Genomic DNA, 17,578 nt, shown 5'->3' with positions numbered 1-17,578 from the left:
GCCCCCATGCGGCAGTAAAGATAAAGATAGGAGGGACATGTGGAATGTGCAAGGTGGGGGCAAAGTTCTGCTTCAGGTGGTGAGAGTGTGTCAAGCCTGCAACTGCTAGTTCAGTTACTGATTCCAATTTAACATGTAGTAAACTCTCCTCAGTATTGTCCTTTAGGCAATGCCTTAACTTGCTCAGCCATTTTTGGAATAACCCTTGTGAGATAAAGCAAACATATACCTCTCAACACTTCGCTACAGTATTTTATTGTAAACATTGGCTTGCTTAATGTACACAATAATAGGAAGGCCTCTTTCCTGTTTTATTTTACGAAAACATCATGCTCTGCTTTCTATCAGTTCTCCAAAGAACCAATGGTTATATAGTAGACAAAAAAATATTTAACAATACCAGAATATTAAACACTTATAAAAATATATAGATGGAAATTGTAATGTGGATGCTCATGGCTTTTTTTCCATATCTGTGCTAATATAAAGTTAGTTGAGCGTAAGTTATGGAGAATATGTAACACTTCAGTATGATGATTCAATCCACAGGTTTTACTGTTCTGCATTGTTCCCAAGGTTCATGGTCTGAAATTAATGAGCTGCTACATGCTCCTAAGAAGCATTTGTGACTTCTTTGTCCAAGTAGCACTTTGGTGAGAAGACTTTTGACTGCCATAAACTTATCAAGATTGTGATGGGACTGATAGGAAAACCAAAGGTTCTTGCAGATAGTTTCAGCCTAACAACTAGAGTTCCGAAATCGTGGTTGTCTGTAATAGTGGCTGCAGGTTTGAGCTTTTAAAGTTCTTCAAACTCTAAGCCTATTTTAGGTGGTGTATTGACTGACTCTTCAGAATAGGTTTAGCACAGAGGCTTTTAAAAGGCAGGAGTGATTTGTACATCTCTAGTTGCAGAAGATGTTTTCGTTTGTGGACAGATCTCAAAGGATTTCTGTGCACAGAATTAGGGTGATCTGTAAACAATCAGCTTTAGCTAAAAGGAACCAACTTCAAGTCCCATAATTTCAACTGAAGATATTAAGCAGCTTTAAAGTGCTTAATTTTTGCTCGAGCGATGAATGCCTGCTAATTTTTTGTCCTGCAGTGAGACTTTTAACCCCACCCACCCCAAAAGTATGTAAGAAACTGCATAGTCAATAACATTATAGAAGTGCAATTTTTGACAAAGTACAATAGTTGCAGAGACAAAAAATTAATTCATATGAGTAAGAGCAATTTCAATAACAATTGAAGATTTAAAATTAAGATCTTCATATGGAATAGCAGTGTATAGGTTAAGTGCATGATTGCTTTCAAGTTATGCTGTTGCTCCTTTCTCTAATTATGTATATATACATAAATGCAATTTAGGCAGTATGTTCATTTTCCTCATCTATAAGTACCGCTTCATCACCATATGGAATTTCAGTGGTAGAATTCTGTATGGTATATTGTGCTCCAGAAGAAACTCTTCTTTGGTAAAGGAACCAGAGTATTGCTGCAGACACTGCCACAATTACTGTTGAAGTTATAACTAACGTAGTTGTCCAAGCTGTTTCAGCTGAAAAAATACAGTGATTCCATCAAAGATTCATAGTCAAATTATGTACATTATAGCAGTAGTACAGTTGTAGATATTTATCAGCTGTCAGACTAGTTTAGAACTCCTGATATTAGCAGTTATTGGATCTTTCCTGAGGTTAACTTATTTTGACCTTTTATATATTCTTTCAGTTGTATAACCTACTACAGAAGACCAAGGTACAGTGCAGTAGACGTTTCTAAACAGTTGAAACGTCTTAATTTTTAACTAATCTCATACAATGTGTGAAGTTGTGAGGGATGGTAAACATTAAGGTCTACAAATATTAAGATAGCATAACAAACATGATACTTCTATTTCATCATCTTTTGGCTTCCACATAACTTTGCCTATGCATCCTAGCTAAAAAGCTGCTGATTTTCCTATAAAGCAGCATCCACTGAGGACCAGTATATTTATACAAGATTCCCTTTTTAACTACCCTTGCTATTTATTCCTGTATAAACAGCTTACCTGGCACCAAAGCAGGGTGATACTTGAGTCAGCAAAAAGGCTGACAACCAAAAATGCTGGGTGTGATTTACTACTAGCTTATAACAACAAAATTAATTGGATCTGAAAGCAGAGAATCTGTGGTACACATAAATAACAACGAATGGAGACTATTGGCTATGCCACTTGCATATCTAAGCAGATGACAAGGGGTTGAAGCCAGATTTAGTCAAACCTAAAGTAGACCCTTTGAAATCAATGGTACCTGAGTCAGTCCTGACAAACTTAAGCCCTCTTGATTTTAATGAGTCTACTCTAGCTATGACCTCATCTGACTCCAGCCCACTGTAAGTGTGAATGCTAAAGTTATCTTATACAGTTAGAACAGCAGTTCTCAATCAGAAGGAAGTATCTTATCAGAGCTTGACTACTGGGGAACATGAAGAAAACACAAAGTGGTTACTCACCCAGTATATACTTCTTTTCATAAAGCGCTACAACAAAATAAAAAAGGACTGATATATACTTATTCTGAAAGATCACCACACATTATTTCAGCTGAATGTCCACCTGGATTCAGGTTTTCATTCACATTCAAATATGTTACCCATTATAACATGCGACTTGAACTGAGTCGAGCAGGTTTATGAACTAGACAATGAATTAAACTAAAATTTGGTTTTCTGTATAGTTTCTGTAATTACAGATATACACTGTATTAGCTTTCAGCTAATGTGTGTGTGTGTGTGTGTGTGTGTGTGTGTATATATATATATATATATATATATATATATATATATATTTGCTTATATAAATTTATATAATCCAAATAGTACTGATCCTAAGCCTGAATATAGTACTCTCTGCAGGTTCTGAACATTACACAGAACTCCCATGCAAGAAACCTTTCCCATTCACTTTAGGCTGGAGGCCAGTAATGCAGACAAAATAGGAAATATATGGGACTGCCCCTGCATTGAAGGATACTTGTGATATATTGTGTAAATATCAGAGCTCCTGTCTGTAAAAATGTTCTGGAAACCAATAAAAGCAGGACCCTTTATTATGTAGTAATTGGCCCAATTAAAATGTTTGGGGGTCTTGAGAAATTAAACATCCTTTGGTTCTAACGTTGAAGCCAATAAGCATACTAAAGCCACTGTCTTTCATAACTTTTTCCATGAGCAGTGCTAATACTGGCATGCTCTGTAAGAATATTCACAGGAACATTTCCCCACATGCTTGTAATAGGTAGGTGCTTTTGTAATTGCCTGATTCTACTAGTGTTCATGCTCTTTGAGATGAAAAGGATAGGCATATGTATAACTGACTGTTCCCAGATCTGCCTACTTCCAATAGCTATATGTGAAGTATTATCAGGTAGTATTTCCCTTGAATGTCTGTCATCATTTATCGCTTTTTAATTAAATAAGGGCATGACCTTATGCCCTTTGAAGGAGTGTTCCAATGTCGGAGCATTCCAAATATCCAATGCTCTGCTAGCAGACACTCTGCAGGATGAGTGACAGAGGCAATTTTTGCCTCTCTGCCCTTGTTATTTCACCTAGACAGGCATCTGAGCCTGTCTAGGGAGGTTATGCTGCTGGGGGAAGGACCAGGGCTGGAAAGGCCACAGGATACTGCAGATCCCATCCTCCTCTCACTGGAACGCCCCCTTTTTTGCTTTCTGCTCAGGATCCTCTCATTGGCAGAAATGGTGGCAGGGAGGCAATCTGTGCTGATTTCCATATGTAGATCCCAGTGCCACCTCCCCCAGTTTTCTGAAGGGTCCCCAAACCGAGGAAGGGAGGAGTTGGTGCTTCTCCCCCATTCAGTCAATGGAAAAACTGCACTGAATCAAAAGCTTTCTACTGAATAGACGACCCCTTTTGTTTGTGGAAAGTTTTTGGATCCAACCCATTGTATCTACTGTAGTACGAATTCCTTCCAGGACATCTACCTACAAACCTTTTAACTTTCTATGAAATCTAGGTATCTCTAGCACTTTTACAGTATATCAATATAGGCAAAGTCGTAATAGTGTTCTTACGTACTGGGAACTTCACACAGAATCGCATTCAGCGGGAGTTGCTCACAGCCTGTTTTTTTCCATCCACCTGAGGTCGTGTGCATAGTAGCACAGGTGTCCAGGAGCATCTTGTTACTTTCCTCCTCCATCCAGTTTGTAAAACTAACATTTGATTTATCGTACCATTTGAGATCATCATCTGCAATAAAATAAAATTGGAAAACTATGGAGGTTTCTTTTTTTGTTCTTCGAAAAGACAGGCCAATGTAAAACACACTTTAGATGCCATATAATTGATAGCGACAACTTCCAAACAAACACACACAACCTCTCCCCCACCACCAAAAGTTTTTTTGTAACCTTAAAGAGAAATCAATCCTAAACACACTTATTAGTCCAGGGGTGGGTTTATTAGCCTGCTTATTTTCATATAGCTATCCACCCGAGTCATCAAAAGTATCTCTGCTTTACTATTGGACCCAAGGTTTTCCAGTTTTGTGTGCTCCCACTCGGGCTCACTACTTTGAGGGTGTTCATGAAATGCACGGCCACAGTCTGCACGCCTTCAGATGCAGAAGACTGAACTTTTTATACTGTATTTTGTATTTGTGTTTTTAGATTGTTGGTTGTTTTATTAGGTCCTTCATGGTTTTAATTTTTGTGAACTGCCCAGAGAGCTTCGGCTATTGGGCGGTATAGAAATGTAATAAATAAAATAAAATAAAAATAAATAAATAAACTGTGCTCATACTTAGACGATTGGCTAGTGGCATTGTTGAAAAGGGAAGCTATGCAGCACACACCTATCGTCCATGGCCTCCTAAGGCCTCTGTAAATGATGAAAAATCTACATTCACCTCTTCACAGTGAATCACATTCATAGGAGTGGAGATTCACTGAGAGCAGGAGCTTAGTTACCAAAGCAGTGAGTGAACACGCTGGTGAACCTGGCCAAACAACTCTTCCTGGAGGGATATGCCACAGAGGCCGTTGAGACTTATGGCCACCATCGTCCATGTGGTCCAGTGGGCTCACCTATGAATGAGACCTCTTCAATCCCTTCTGCTGCACTCTTTTGATGGCACAGCAGATCCTCATCGTTCTTAACTGTCGATACTGGGCAATGTCCTTGATACCTTACACTGGTGGGTGGACCCAGTGAAGCTCCTCTATGGAATGCCATGCCTTCAGCCTACCCCATCCAGGACAATCACCACAGATGCCTTGACGAATAGTTGGTGCACACACTTCGGACACCTATGGGTCCAAGGATTTGGGACACAAATAGAGTGTCATGAGCATATCAGTGTTGTGAACTCTTAGCAGTGAAGAAGGTGCTTTTAATCATTTGAGACCGACCTCCTTCGGCATCACGTTCAGGTACTTAGTGGCAACATGTTGGCAGTTTGGACTACGTACTCTGCGCACCTATCCAGGCTTACACTGAACATCTTCAATGGTATAATCCTAAGGGAATCATGTTGTCTTTTCCTGAAATATGCAGAGAAATTAATCTCCTAGTGGATGCTCTCAGCTGCGCATATCTGACTACCCAAAAGTGGGAAATGTCACTGAAAATACTCCGCAGTCTATTCACTCATTAGGGAAAGTTGACAATAGACCTGTTTGCCTCTCCAACCAAAGTCATTTACCCAAGTTTTTGTTTGAGGGCAGGACATGGCAGATTGTCTCTTGAGGATAGCCTCCTGCTCCCATGGACGGACGATCTCTTCTCTCCGTTCCCTATGTTAGCCCGTGTAATTACCAAGCTCAGAACTGACTCTTCAAATGCCATCCTTGTAACACCATGGTGGCCAAGACAGCTCTGGTTTGCTCCCCTCCACAATCTGTTAAGAGGGGACTTTCTTTGACTTCCACTGCTGCTAGACCTGATCTCTATGGATTGGAGCCAAATTCTACACCAGACCTCCACACTCTGAAATTAACGATATGGAGAATAAGGAATTGAGAGATGGTACAGAACTACCGGAGAGTATTCTTCCAATTCACTCCAGAATCCAATATAAACTTCTCCTGCTGACCTTCAAAGCTCTTCACGGTCTAGCTCCTGCCTATCTCTCCTCTCTCATCTCACACTATCGCCCCACTCGTGCTCTCCGCTCCTCTGATGCCATGCTTCTCGCCTGCCCAAGGACCTCCACTTCCCTTACTCGGCTTCGTCCTTTTTCTTCTGCTGCCCCTTACGCCTGGAACGCTCTTCCAGAACACTTGAGAACTACAAACTCAATCACTACTTTTAAAACTCAGCTAAAAACTTTTCTTTTCCCTATAGCCTTCAAATATTGAGTTTGTTCTGACTCTATACTGTTAGCTTCACCCTACACGGTGCCTGTTTACACTTCCCTGTGCCTGTTTGCATTCTCCTTCCCTCTTTATTGTTTACTACAACTTATTAGATTGTAAGCCTATGCGGCAGGGTCTTGCTATTTACTGTGTTATCTGTACAGCACCATGTACATTGATGGTGCTATATAAATAATAATAATAATAATAATAATAATAATAATAATAATAATAATAATAAAGTTGTACAGGCTGACAGAAAACTGTCCAGTAGAAAGTCCTACAACAGCAAGTGGAATTGTTTCACTACTTTTGCCTGTGATAACGGTTCATCACTCCATTGAGGGAGTTCTTTTCTTGGAAACCCTCCTTGAGTCTGATTTTCAATACTCCTTGCTCTGCATATATCTTGCCACCATTTCTGTTGCACAGTCTGGCACCCCGATCCATGCCGTTTCCCCCCAGCGGAGCCTGTCTGTGGTGCTCAAGGCTTTGACAAGCAAGCCATTAGAACTGCTGACATCAGTGAACCTCAGAGTGGTCATGTTCAAAGTGGCATTTCTAGTGCTGATCACCACTGCTGGTCGTTCATCAGAACTCTTTGCGCTTAGAATAAACCCTCCATACTTAGTTTTGCATAAGGACAAAGTGGTGTTACTGCTGATCTTTTATTTCTTCCCAAAGTGGTTTCAGAATTTCACTTCAACCAGGAGATTGTGCTACTGACATTTTTCAACTCTCCCTCTTCTCAGCTGGAGTCAACTTTGCATTTGCTAGACCACCCAGAGGGCTCTAGCTTTCTATGTTTCAGACTGAGTCTATCTGAAAGTCGTGCCAACTTTTTCTCTGTCATGGAGACCAAAACATAGGGCTTCCAGTGTTGGCCCAGAGGTTTTCTTCTAGGATAGTGCAGACCATTAAACTGGCTTTCAAGCTTGTGGAACTACAGCTCTCGAGACCAATAAAGGCACACTCTACTCGTGGGATGGCAACGTCGACTGCACTCGCTAAAGGTGTCTCCATCCCAGACATTTGCAGAGCTGGTCAAAACTATCCACTTTCATCAACCACTACTGATTAGATGTCACACCCAAGAGTGGCAGCACATTCGGAAGAGCAGTTGTCTCCGGTACTGCAGTGAAGCCTTTGTGGCAATGAAACCTCTGTGGTGAACCTACTACCCTCCTCGGTAAGTGAGCTTGTTATTCGTCCATAATGTGTGGTGCACAGAGACCACGAAGAAGAAATGCAGGTTGCTTACCTGTAATGTAGTTCTTTGAATGGTTATCTGTGCATTCACGCAACCCACCCACCGTCCCCTCTTCGGTATCGTTGCTTCATGTGCTCAGTACCAATGGAGGTATCTGCTTATTTCCTTGGTCCTGAGGCAAAAATGCGGACTCAAGGAACGGAGGGCAAAGGCGGGAACCCTGGGAGCATGTGCAGGACAGTGGGGGAGGGTTCCCACCAAAATTATTATTATTAATTATTATTATTATTGCATTTATATACCGCCTTTTTTCCTCCAAGGAACCCAAGGCGGCATACATAATCCTCCTCTCCATTTTATCCTCACAACAACAAACCCTGGGAGGTAGGTTGGGCTGAGAGTCTGTGACTGGCCCAAAGTCACCCAGTGAGCTTCCATGGCCGAACAGGGACTAGAACCCGGATCTCCCAGCTCCCAGTCCAACACTCTAGCCACTACACCACACAGTGTGCACCACAATGATCCTCAGCTATGGACATTTTCCCGAAATAAGTCTCAGTGCAGGACATCTGAATGCACAGATGACCACTTGAAGAACTAGTTTACAGGTAAGCAACCTGCAGTTTTCAGCACCAACATAAACCAATTTCACAGCAATCCCAGCTACCAGTGAGAAAATATTTATTTATTTATTTAAGCATTTTTATCCCGCCATTCAGCCAAAAAAGGCTCTCACGGCTTACAAAAATATTTCTTGACAGTCCCTGTCACAGGCTTACAATCTAAAAAACATGACACAAAAAAAAGGGGGATTGGGAGGGGGGAGGAAAGAAAAGCAAATTCAGGTACTACATTCTTGGTTGCAAAGTTCAGCAGTGACAGTTGGTAGCAGGAGGGAGGGGGCTCTCAGCTGGACAATGGAGAGGTGCCTGGCTGCTGCTTCCTCCCCCACTGATGGCCTCTTCAGATGTTAATTAAAAAAAGTGAGAGGGTTAGAACACCTTGGCAGGCACCAAGAAAGGTGTTTGGGGGAGGGATTATTTCCCGTGGAACACCACGCTGCCTACCTCTGATCTAGATCCTTCCATCAAGCTGCCACCCCACTTCAATTTTCCTCCCAGTCCACACAACGTATGGGAATTGTACTTCATTCCTTGTATTTCCTTTGTGTTCTTGGTGTAGCAAGCTAATATTTTTGGTAGGCTTTGCACTTCTCAAGGATTTTAATCTGTGGACCACACAAGCTTCTGTTCCCAAGCCCAGGGCAAGAAAGAGAACTTAGAGAAAAAGAACCTTCTTTTGTCTTTACTTACTTTTGGGGAGCTTCAAGATAGTTATTTTGATAGGAAGAGTTTTTCTGTGAAGATATTGGAAAGGTTCTAAATGAAGATATGTTCCCCAACACAACTTAAGGATAAGCTTTAATTTGAGTCACTTACCATCAGTGTCAAAAAACATGCCCAATGATATATATTCAGGTCCATGCCAATGAGAGCAGAAACTCTTTTGAATAAAGGTATTCTCCTCTTTGTTATTTATGCTAATAATATCAGCTCCAGAGGCTGCGTTTGGAAAACAAAGTGAAATTTTAAGTTTAAAACACAGCAAACATAAATATCATAATAATAATTTCTTACCCACCTCTCCCTCTGGATCAAGGCGGGGAACAACACTGAATACAAAAATATAAAATACATAAAATCAGAATATGCGCTCTACTTAGTATGAGCAGTATCCAACCATGCCACTGCAATCCCACTGATTGTGTTGTGCCAGTGGAAGCCACCACTTATGCAATGGGGAGTTAACAGTGTTGGTTATTTGTGTTGGTTATTTCAGCCAAATAACCAACCATTGGTTAAAAAACTGCTTCCATACAATACAATAAGCTTTGATGGGTTAAATAACCTATCGTTGGTTGTCGTGTTGTCTGAACCCAGTCCCTGATTAACTGCAGTTTCCCATTTTTGTGAACTGAGAAAGTATGGTTGTCAGTTTTGGAACAAGTCAGGACCTTAACCAGGGTTTGAATTTGGTTTGAGATCATGAGATGTTCCGAGGCTGGTAGCCATTGTTTCCCAATTCAAGCAAAATGGGAAAATATACCTCATCAGAGACTTTTTTAAAGGGTTTTTTCCTTAACTGACCCCAGAATAGTTTTTAAATGAATATTGTCTGTTTTTATGCTTTTTATGGTTTTAAATTTTGTATATTTGTTTTTAATGTTCACTGTTTTTAATCTTTGTAAACCACCCAAAGAGGTTGGGAAAGGCTGGTCAGGAATGCTGGTAACTGTCATCCAAAACAATGGGAGGGCATCAGGTTGGGGGAGGCTGCTCGAAGATCCATAATTACCCTTATTATTAGGGGTGTTCATCAGATGTGGCCAAATCTTGAACCGATTTGGGCTGATTTGGAAAAATTCAGGAGATACTCAAATTGAAGCAGGGCTCCCGAGATGAATCAAATCTGAACTCTCCTGAAGATTTGTTAGTGATTTGGAAGGATACTGAGACAGACAGTATTGCTGCAAAAATCAATACATTTCTCTCCTGGCAGGTCTACCACAGGAGGGGAAGTGAGCAACTCCCTCTCCCCCGAAATCTAAAGACCTTCCCCTCTTTTTCACTACACCTCTTTTTCCAAAATTGTCAGGTTTCGTAACTAGGGCCACTATTATGGTATACGTCAATTTCATAACAACTGCCCTAAAAAAAGTAGGGGAATAAGATCATCTTTTTGGGGGGGCACCCCAAAACAGTAAAAGTTACTCTTGCACCCACCCTGCATCTATTTATCTGAAACTTGGAAGACTTGATCCTCTCAAAAGAGCCAACTATGCCTGCAAACGTCAACCAATTCTGCCAAGAAATAAAAGACGTTATTGACAATTCCACTTTTAAAAAAAACTTCAAAGGAAGCTAGCAGAAAAACACCTCGAAACGTGGCATCCCTTCACAAGGGACTACTGTGCCTACTAATCTCATTCAATTCTGCCAAACAGAAAAAAAGTTGTAGCCATTGGACTTCTCCAAATGAGGGTCCAAACTGAATCTTGAGGTTATCATAGTAATCAGAATTGCAAAAAATAATTGTTAAAATGACACTGATCTTTTCTACCTGTAGCCACAGCCTTACATATATCATAATGTAGCAGATTGGGGCTAAAGAGAGATCAATTGTATTACCATTGCCTCTGCAGTACTCCCTGGCATCATCAATACTGTGGATCCCCCACGGTCCTGGAAGTAAAGCATAGCAACTCCTTCCGAACGAAATCCAAGCAGAAGAAGGACATGCTACAAAGGGAACAGAACAATCACAATCACTGCTATATAACATTTCTGTTTATATAGCCAACTTCAACTTGTTGATGTCTCAGACCCTTTGCTAAGTAAAACAAAACAAAATGCAAAATCCAGATATTTATTTGAAAATCGTAGCATTCAATGTGTGTAACCCATCAAATGTTGGCCATGACTAAATCCAATCTGAAATGAAGTAGTGATTAAACATTAAGCTGTGCATTTTCTATGACTAAGGGCCAAACTTGATCTTCAATCACTTTCTTCTGTAATGGGCCAAATAGCAGCTGGAGTCAGGAGAGATACTCATTGAAAAAAATGGTATTGGGGAGAGGGTTAAGCCCCCCCCCCTCACGCCAGCACCACAGTCCCAATCCACACTAGCTCTCCTGCAGCTTTTATTTCTTAACATTAGCAATTCCATCATAGATCTCTACTACATTATTTCATTAGGCCCTTTCACTTTAGGTAAATTGGGCTCTAAATTAAGCCCAAAATGTGTAATACTGCAGTTATACCTCTATCTGGATGCAAATGGGATTTCCTCTCTCATATGCAAGACATACGCTATGGCAGGACGTGTGAGAGGGCTTTCTCTGTTGTGGCACCCTGGTTGTGGAATGCCCTCCCCTTAGAGGCCCGACTGGTGCTTGCAATGGCTTCATTTTGGCACCAAGTTAAGACATGGCTTTTTAACAAAGCTTTCGATGGCTAAATTCGCCAAGCCTGTATAGTTTTGTTTTAATTGGTTTTACTGTTTTTAAATTCTATACTGGTTTTAGCTTATTAATGGTTAATTTGTTTTTAGCTGTGTATATTTATTGTTTTATATTGTTTGCATGATTTTACCGGTATGCCACCCTGAGATCTTTGTGATATAGAAACATTTGGGATACAAATGTTTAAATAAATAAGTATATGTAGGATTGGAACTTCAGGGAGACAAATGCTAGCTAACTCATTTTGGGTCTTTCCAGATGTTTTGGACTACAACTCCCATGATCCTTGACCACTGGGTTGGTGCTCATGGGAGTTATAGTCCAAAACTTCAGGAGGTTGAGAAAGGCTGGTTTAATGATACAAACTGTATGTGCTTCCCAAAATTTCCATCAGTCCTGCTAATGTAAGGAATAGCAGGACTTCTCTGCTGTGGCACCCTGGCTGTGGAATGAGCTCCCTAAGGAGGTTCGCTTGGCACCTACATTATATGCTTTTAGACGCCAGTTGAAGACATTTTTATTCTCCCAGCATTTTAACAGTCTATAAATAAATTTTAACTTGATGTTTTAAATTTGTAATTTTGCATTGCTGCTGTTTTTATCTGGTTGAGCTTTTATATTGAATTTTATATTTTGGTTTTATACTGTTGTTTTATACTTTGAATGGTTTTAATTTTTGTGAACCGCCCAGAGAGCTCAGGCTATTGGGCGGTATAGAAATGTAATAAATAAATAAATAAATAATCTGTTTTGCATTGTCCACTGACTGTCTTGCAAGAGGCTGTTGACCCAAGCCCTTGAACAGGTGCATTACAATCTAGTTTCTTCGTATTGTTGGATTTCTTTCTTGCTTGCTTTCTAGGGGATGAACAAACTGATCGTTCCAGCAAAGCCAGACAATTTTCAGTCTAAAACCATTTCTGCTCAGTTCAATCTCACTCAATTTTAACAGGTTAAATTACACTCAATTTTAGCAGGTTAAGAGCAGGCTTCCATTGAAGATCAAGAAAGTAAATAGTTTGTCATACTACCAGCATTTTTGGACTTCAGCTGCTAGAGCAAAAGGTATCTTTTCACTATTAACACCATTATAACATCTTTAAATCTCTGAATTGGCTTCTTCTTGATTCTCAATGCCAACTTCAAGCTTCTCGTTCTTATATCTAGGGATCAAACTGTATGTTAAAGACATGGCTAGCAGCTAAGTCTTTTTCTCTCCTTACTCAAAAGTAAAGCTGTATCATTAGGCAGGATGAGACACCCTGCCTTAATCAACAGATTTTGGAGTACCATTAGGGGGCAGCAAATGGCCAATTGTTTCATTTATGATTTCACCACAGGGAGGGACAGGGGTACCACTTGGATTTTCTGATTCAGGCATCAAAATGTCTTGGGCTGTTTCTGATGGACTTTAGCCAAGTGGCCCATTTTATAGCTGGTAATCTCTTCAGAGCAAGCTCTTTCAGCATGTTAATTTTTGGATTTGTTGATAGTGCCAATCAAATCAAGATCATGCTCTACACCAGCCAGCCTGGCTTTCCAGCAAAAAGGATCCTGGGCAAAACTCCCTAAGCATGGATTCCTAATACTTACCATCTTTGCCAAGAATTCTGATCTTGGCTGAGGCTAATATGCCTTAAAATGCCTTTAAAAATAAAATTTTAAAATGACACAGTATACATAGTTTCCTTAAAAGATTCATAGCAAATTGCCAGCTCAGGACTTTGCTATTCTCTCTTACTATTAGAACTGCTCACTTGGTGTGAAGTCAAACATGCATGCTAGAAACAAAATTAAACAGTCCCAATTGCATGTGACTTACAGGAACTAACAACCAACAGACAGACAGCCAAGAAATATGCAAGCTAGAAACAGAACGAAACAGTCCTGATTCCATATTATTTACAGGAACTAACAGTGCTTTGGAAAATCAGCATCAGTTTTGCACTCTAAAGACAATCTCAGCTCACTTTAAGAGAATGGTCTGTTCCTCTTCCAAACCACAAAGGATACTTTAAAGGGTGGTAACCAGCAAATGCTGGTGTATGTTTACTTCACCAAAATGAAAATTATGGGGTTTTGGGGAACATTGTACAGAAATAATAAACAACTAATTTCCTTAAATCAGTTCAGCTCTGTGGGTGGGATCAATAACCACTGGAAGACACTCATCTGTGTCAATTAGTCTTGACTTGAATTACTTTTCCATATTGCAAATAAGCCAGAGTACATATTTAACTATATAGATTGTATATTGTCTTACAACAGACAAATTATATCTATTTTATAGAGCCTGAATGTGACAGGTCAGCACTACCTAGTGAGGGTAATTTCTAACAATCACCTCAGCCCTGGGAATGGGGCATAGCCCATACTTCCAGACAAATTATTCCATGATTAAGATTCATAGGATGTAGTTTTGGCTTGCCCCTGCAAGTCTCATATAAATGGGTCACTACTTGCTTGCTAGATACCAAATCCCATGTGTGCCAGCACTCTTTCACGATTTTGTGGCTACCAGCAGAGGTCACTGGGTCAGCACATCCTGTGTGAAATGGGTGCAAGAATCAGCCCAGAAAGTATCAGGTCTCCATTAGAAAGTCTGACTTGGATCCAGAATCTACCATCGATAAATGGAAGGGCTCAGCTCTTGGAACATAACTCCAACTGATTTGGGGAGATTCCCCCAGCTAACCTCATTCAGCTGGATCTCCCAACCCTCTGCGTACCATTTTCAGGGGTTTGAAGGATTTCTGTGGGGAGGAGGGGTGGGGAAGTCCACTTCCACTAGCTCACTTGCACACATCTAAATCTGGGTTCAATCCTCTTTCTACACATAACTGGAAAGAGCTTTAAGTTAAAATATGCTGGTATTTTGGCCCCACTCCTTTTGCCTTTAGTGTCATCCACCATTGGAACATGGACCCAAAGAGTTTCGTGAAATTTAATTCAGCCATCCAGCTGAAAGTGGTCCCTCACCCCAGCACAGCATTTTCAGGGGGCTGAAAATTGATTGCCAGTCTACTGCAAATCATAAGAATATAAGAAGAGCCATGCTGGATCAGACCAAGGGTCCATCTAGTCCAGCACTTTGCTCACACAGTGGCCAACCAGCTGTTGACCAGGGACCCAGAAAAAGCAACTGGTGTATACAGGCTTACTGCCTTGGATACTGGAGGTAGCACGTGGCCATTAAGACTTGTAGCCATTGATAGCCTTCTCTAGGAATTCATCCAACCCCTTTTAAAAGCCATCCAAATTGGTGGTCATCACTACATCTTGTGGTAGTGAATTCCATAATTTAACTATGTGCTATGTGAAGAAGCACTTCCTTTTGTTTGTCCTGAATCTCCCACCAATCAGCTTCATGGGATGACCCCAGATTCTAGCATTATGAGAGAAGGAGAAAAATGACTCCCAATCCACTTTCACCACACCATGCATAAATCAATTCTTCTTTGTTACTAATCATTTCACAATTAGGCCCTGATCCTGGAAACATACACATTGTAGTTACACATATCGATGTTCTCACCATGTAAATAGGACCACACATTAGTGCCTCTTACACATGCTCATAATTTAGTACCAGATTCAGGAACTAACGTGAATAGATTTTACAAAATAGATCTTAAAACTCGATGAAGGGTTTCTTTTCAGGCTCTATGTCTGGATGCTTTGTTTGCTTTGCATCCTATGTCTCAATAGCTGTACGACAGCCAAATGGACTTCAAACAACACAACTTCCCAGCATAATGCAACTTTCTCATCTTCCTAGGGAGAAAACAGGAAATTAATTTGCCCATTATCTTATTTGATTTGATTCCTGTGATATGAAGCCGGAAAAACATGAAAGAGTGGGCTATATTTTAGTACATATTAGCTCATCCCTGCAAAACCCTTGGCTTCATTCAGCTCTGAACAGATGAGCCATATAACTTCCTGCCCCCACTCTCCATCCTGCCCAAGAGTCAATAATGGGGTTAATAGGAATCTGTCCTAAATAAGTCACTAAAAAGGCTGATCAAATAAATTATATTCTCAGAAATTACAGGTTTCTCAGTTTATGTTAGATTACAAAATTTAAAGCAAGGCTTACGAATAGTCAATTTTATAAAACTATTTTAATTCATTTGATGATTGAACATACATCCTCCCTCTCTTTTTATAGTGGCCCTTATCCCACAAAGCCAGAAAGAACTTTTGAAACAAAATTGAAGGACTCCAGTGGAACATTTTGTCCCACTCATGCTAGCAGAAATCACACTGCCAAATCTTGGTAGAAGGAAACAAACTAAGAGCAGAGGTTGGCTTTTTTTGTGTGTTTTTAGATTTTGTTCCCACCATTACCTCTTGCCTTATAACTTATATTTTATATGCTCTACTTTATTTTTACTTCTTTTTAATGAGAAAGAGGTATCTGCACTCAAGCTTGCATGAAAGTCTTCCATTGGGAAAGGCTTTACTCCTAAATAAAATATGATACAGTTGCTATTGCTGAAAGTAAATCACTCTGTATATGCTTAAAGGCACTCACTCATCGTTCTCTTCTTTCCCTTGCTTTCTACTTTTTTTTTCTTTCTTGAAGGCGCAATTGTGCCTTTCACAGCTGTAGGAGAATGCAATAGGCAAGCAAAACTTCCTCTTCCCCAATCCTATCTTCAGCAGAGATGGGAACATTTCCCGAGATGCCCTTATATCTCATTTTAATCTACATGGTAATAAATACTACTATACCAAATTTCACACTTGTATCACAACGTGCATGGTTTTGACGCTAAACCGCTCTGCTACCACAGAAGTTCTGCCAGAAAAAAAAAAGTAAAAGTCCAACAGAGATTCTAAGGTGCAATCTATGAAAACAATGGCACTTACTTCTGTGAAAACACATATAGGACTGCATTGGAAACCTGTAATCCTATACGCAATTACCTGCGAATAAATTCCACTGAACTCAGTGGGACTTACTTCTGAGTAGACATGAAGAGGTTTGCACTGTAAACTTGGTAGTTAACAGATACCGGGGCAGAGCTCTGGCTCACATTAAGCCTTGTTGCAATTCACAAGCATGCTCAATTGGGAGTAACCATTTATTTATTTCGAGATTCAGAGATTGTTTATTTTTATCCCACCCTTTTCCCAAGGAGGCCAGGGCATAATCCCATTTTGTCCTCACAGCAAACCTGTCTGGTAGGTTAGGCTGAATGACACGGTTGAGCGCAGAATCTCAACCCAGGTAACCAAAGTCCTCACCACTCTGCTACTCGCTCCACCAGATGTTCTGCGTGAGGTTGCACTGTAAACCCGGTGCGTGCAGAAACACAGCGTGGCTCGAATGGGGAGCGCCTGGAAAGCCGTAATTCCAGCGCGGGTGTCTGAGGAGGGGCATAGGAGGCAGGGTCCAGCAGGCCAGAGGGACCCAGGCACCCTCTTCCCCGACCAGCGCCACCTTTTCTGTCTCCAACCGCGGCCACGCCCGCGGCGACGGAGCTTCTCGAGAGCCGCCGCGAGCGGGCGGAAAGCTGGGAGGAGCCGCTGCCTTACCGTCGGAGCCTTGGCAGGGCAACGCCGCGGTAGCCAGGAGAAGGGCGCTCAGGAGGGAGGAATAGACCGCCGGCGAGGGGGCGCCCATGGCCCAACCAGCGAGCTCAGTCCGCCCGACCCGGTTCGTGTCACCGAAGGCTTCATATGCGTCACCCACGGCCTGGTGGGCGAGCCCTGGCCATCGCTCTGGCTAGCGCGAAGGGGAAGAGCACCAGGCCCAGCAAACGTCTCGGTAACAGGACTCCTCTGGGCCAAAAGATACATTGCTTTAACGGTGTATTTAGCAACTACAGTTCTCTTTTCAGTCTAAAGTAGTTGCAGGGTCGCTGGTTCGGATCAGGATCCTAGCCTACGGTGGGGGAGAAGTTTTTTTTGTTTTATTTTTTAAAGATACGTATTGGGGACCCTGCACCTACTCTAGAGTAAAACTGAA

General features: G+C 41.2%; 1 protein-coding gene across 1 annotated transcript; it reads right to left on the bottom strand.

Annotated features, from left to right (window-relative positions):
* Positions 1-248: 248 nt before the first annotated feature.
* Positions 249-17,354, bottom strand: CD302 (CD302 molecule). The gene is made up of 6 exons (XM_063116496.1): positions 17,146-17,354; positions 10,766-10,876; positions 9,017-9,139; positions 4,089-4,262; positions 2,502-2,528; positions 249-1,560 (listed from the first exon to the last, which is right to left on the bottom strand). The coding sequence occupies exons 1-6, from the start codon at positions 17,231-17,233 to the stop codon at positions 1,367-1,369; spliced, it is 717 nt and encodes a 238-aa protein (XP_062972566.1). The 5' UTR covers positions 17,234-17,354; the 3' UTR covers positions 249-1,366.
* Positions 17,355-17,578: the final 224 nt, after the last annotated feature.

Source organism: Elgaria multicarinata, chromosome 2, assembly GCF_023053635.1.
Source record: "Elgaria multicarinata webbii isolate HBS135686 ecotype San Diego chromosome 2, rElgMul1.1.pri, whole genome shotgun sequence".
NCBI classification, from domain to species: domain Eukaryota; kingdom Metazoa; phylum Chordata; class Lepidosauria; order Squamata; family Anguidae; genus Elgaria; species Elgaria multicarinata.
This window is presented reverse-complemented; position numbering and strand designations above follow the sequence as displayed.